The sequence below is a fragment of the Lipotes vexillifer genome, unplaced genomic scaffold, assembly GCF_000442215.2.
Source record: "Lipotes vexillifer unplaced genomic scaffold, Lipotes_vexillifer_v1.1 scaffold394, whole genome shotgun sequence".
Taxonomy (NCBI): Eukaryota; Metazoa; Chordata; class Mammalia; order Artiodactyla; family Lipotidae; genus Lipotes; species Lipotes vexillifer.
In genome coordinates, this window is record NW_006791731.1 from 1,166,099 (window position 1) to 1,169,276 (window position 3,178).

A 3,178-nucleotide genomic window follows, 5' to 3' on the forward strand; every position below is an offset into this window, starting at 1 on the left:
CCTGCCTATGAATGGGGTGAGGAGGGGGGCTCGGGGTAAGTGGCCTGCCCTCAGCCTCACTGCCTTTCCACCCCGCCAGATGCCTGTGTGCTCCTACTTTCTGAAAGGGATCTGTAGCAACAGCAACTGTCCCTACAGTCACGTCTACGTGTCCCGCAAGGCAGAGGTCTGCACCGACTTCCTCAAAGGCTACTGCCCGCTGGGTGCGAAGGTGAGGGGCGTGGGCGGGGGGAGGGGCTCGCGGGTGTGTCCTCGCCCCGTCGCCCGTCACGCTCACCTGAGGGCTCAGCCCAGCTCAGCAGCACCGGGGCTGCCATTGTGGGAAAGCCCCCGGCAGCTGAGCAGCCCTCGGCGCCGCAGCTCCTTCTGGGAGGACCCGCCCCCGTGGGCCTGCAGGGCTCGGGGGAGGCTGCACGGGCCGTGGGGGACCCCGGAGAGGCCTCCTCGGTCCCAGTGCCCCGAGAGGGAGCCTCCTCACCGGCCTAGGAGCTGCAGCAAGGCCCGCTGCCACCCTTTCCCCTCCCACTTGTGAGTGACCGCCCTGCCTTGGGGACCTGTGGTCTGCCGTGGAGGAGCAGGCCTGGGCCCTGGGCATGGGGAGTGCGTGTCAGTGCGGGGCCAGCTCCCCAGCCCCGGCCCCCGCGTTGCGCACCGCACCCCTCCCTTCCTGCGCCCCGCTCTCTGCAGTCAGTGGAGCCCTTCCCCAGTCCTCTTCCTCCTGCCCCAAGCCTAAGGGCTGGGCCGGCTCCGCAGACCCTGGGCCCCAGGCGGAGCCAGCGGTGACCCTGAGGGCGGTCCTTCCTGGAGGCGGGGCCCAGCAGGCAGCTCCAGAGCAGCCCAGGTGGGGCGGGCAGGACCCCCGGAGGCTGGGGATGATTATTGTTAGAGATTCCATTTAAATGAAAATATCAAAGCGGTCTTTAAGGTCTGCCTCTATTAGTGGAAGTGCTTACTGCGTCCCTTTCGGGCTGCGAGGCTGCCCCATGATGGATAGCAGCTTGTAATTATAGGTGGGAAAAGCGCTGAGCAGGCCGGATCCGCAGGAGCAGAAGCAGCAGCCTGGGCCGGCGAGGGTTAATTTTATTCTAAATAATATAAAAAGTGCTGAGTCGTCACCTTGCTCCTGAAGTGGAAGTCCTCAGATGGGCCCCAGAGAGTTTATAATATTCCACCGAATCAAGTGGAATTGTTAACCTTGCTTCATAAAGCGCTGGCTTGTTAAAGAGGCGCATTCCCTTTTCTTGTGAATAATTTAGGCCCGGAGTAGGTCTCTGCCCCTTCCCCTTTCGGGGGCCGGGCGCCGCTCCTGGGCCTGAGGCTCAGAGGTCAGCCCCTCGTGTCTCCTCACTTTGTCCCTCCGGACTCTCAGGACACCTGGGGACACAGCATCCTCCTGTGGGATGCCTGTCACTTGGGGTGTTCCAATGGCCACGTGTCACAGGGTCACCGCCACAGAGCTTTCTGCGCGAGCCCCGAGTCCCGTCACTCCTGGCGCTGGCGGTGGGGTCGCCTTGGTCCCTTGCTGTCGGGTCCGCGGAGCAGCTGTTAATGCGTGTGCCGTGGGGGTCGCCACCGTGAGGCGTGGCGCTAACAGCCCTGCTGCTCTGTCCACCGCGCTCAGAGCACCATCACCAGCACTGCCCTCAGAGGGAGAGTGCCCCTTCCCTGGCTGCCCCCACCAGGAGTGGGTAGCAGTGCAGACTCCGCGACTCCCACTGGGACCTCACTGTCGCTGTCCAGTTGCTCACGTGGTCCCCAGGGTGCCTTCTGGCGCTGCAGGACACGCATCCCGCCCTGGAACGGCCGTCCCTCCCGGCACCCTGGCTCCTCTTCCTTGCGTTCACAGCTTGTGGTCAGGGTGCTCACTGCACCCTGGGGTGTCGCGCGTCTCCAGCGCCTCCTGCTGCAGCTCACGTGCAGTCTCATCCGCGGCCACCTCTGTACCGACAGCCCCTGCCCGGCTGCGTCCCGGCCCTTGTGCCTCCCTCACATACTCTCCTCGACCTCCTTCTCGCCCTGCCTCTGCGTGTGTCAGGGTCCGGGCTTCCAGGGGCGCTCTGCCTGCTGGAGAGGCCCCTCCGCCCCTGTCCCCTGCTTCCTCCTGCCCTTCGGAGGCTCTTTGTCCCGGCATATCAGTCTTTGGAGTCAAAGACAGCGTCTCCTTGTCACCGCCTGATAACTTGCCCCGGGTACCCTTTCTCAGGCTGAAATCCTTCCTGTTTTTACAGGCGCGTCCTTCCATTTTTCTCCATGTGGGTCTGGTTCCAGGATCTGCCCCCACTCAAGGCCACGCGCCCCTCCTGCACCTTCTCCAGTTTGGCTTTACGAGCTGCAGTGAGGTGGGGTGGAGGCGAGGCTCCGGATGGGGCTCAGACCCCAGTCCACTCGCGGCCGTGGCCCTGCACGAGTTGTTCACTCTCTGGGCCTCGGTTTCCTTTCTGTAAAATTGGGATAACGGTAGTGCTTACCACATGGGAAGGTTGTGAAGATTAAGACGTTAGTGCAGGGGACTTCCCTGGTGGCACAGTGGTTGAGAGTCTGCCTGCCAATGCAGGGGACACGGGTTCGAGCCCTGGTCCGGGAAGATCCCACCTGCCGCAGAGCAACTAAGCCCGTGCGCCACAACTACTGAGCCTGCGCTCTAGAGCCCGCGAGCCACAACTACTGAGCCCCCGTGCCGCAACCGCTGAAGCCCGCGCGCCTAGGGCCCATGCTCCGCAGCAAGGGAGGCCACCGCAGCGGGAAGCACGCACACTGCAACGAGGGGTAGCCCCCGCTCACTGCAACTAGAGAAAGCCCACTCGGAGCAACAAAGACCCAATGCAGCCATAAATAAATAAATAAGTAAGTAAGTAAATATGTACATACATACATTAGTGCAGCGCTTCACAGCCCTTTGAGCAGGCCCTGGGGTGTCAGGGAGGCTCTGGTGTCCCTGTTACCCAGCCTGTGGTGTGAGGTGCGACCTCGCTTCGTTTCTTCCACGTAGTGAGCCTTTCCCCGCAGATACGTGCTAAACTGTCCGTTCTTTCCTCTCTGATTTGTGGTGCCACTTTTCTTTCTTTTTTTTTTTTTTTTTCCTTGCGTTATGCGGGCCTCTCACTGTCGTGGCCTCTCCCATTTGCGGAGCACAGGCTCCGGACGCGCAGGCCCAGCGGCCACGGCCCACGGGCCCAGC

General features: G+C 62.4%; 1 protein-coding gene across 1 annotated transcript in view; it reads left to right on the plus strand.

The window, feature by feature from the left end:
• Positions 1 to 3,178, plus strand: part of ZC3H3 (zinc finger CCCH-type containing 3) — an 88,331-nt gene that overhangs the window by 66,204 nt on the left and 18,949 nt on the right. Inside the window, exon 9 of the mRNA XM_007464572.1 lies at positions 80 to 211. Coding sequence (XP_007464634.1) covers positions 80 to 211 — 132 coding nt within the window. The remainder of the gene's footprint in view (positions 1 to 79; positions 212 to 3,178) is intronic.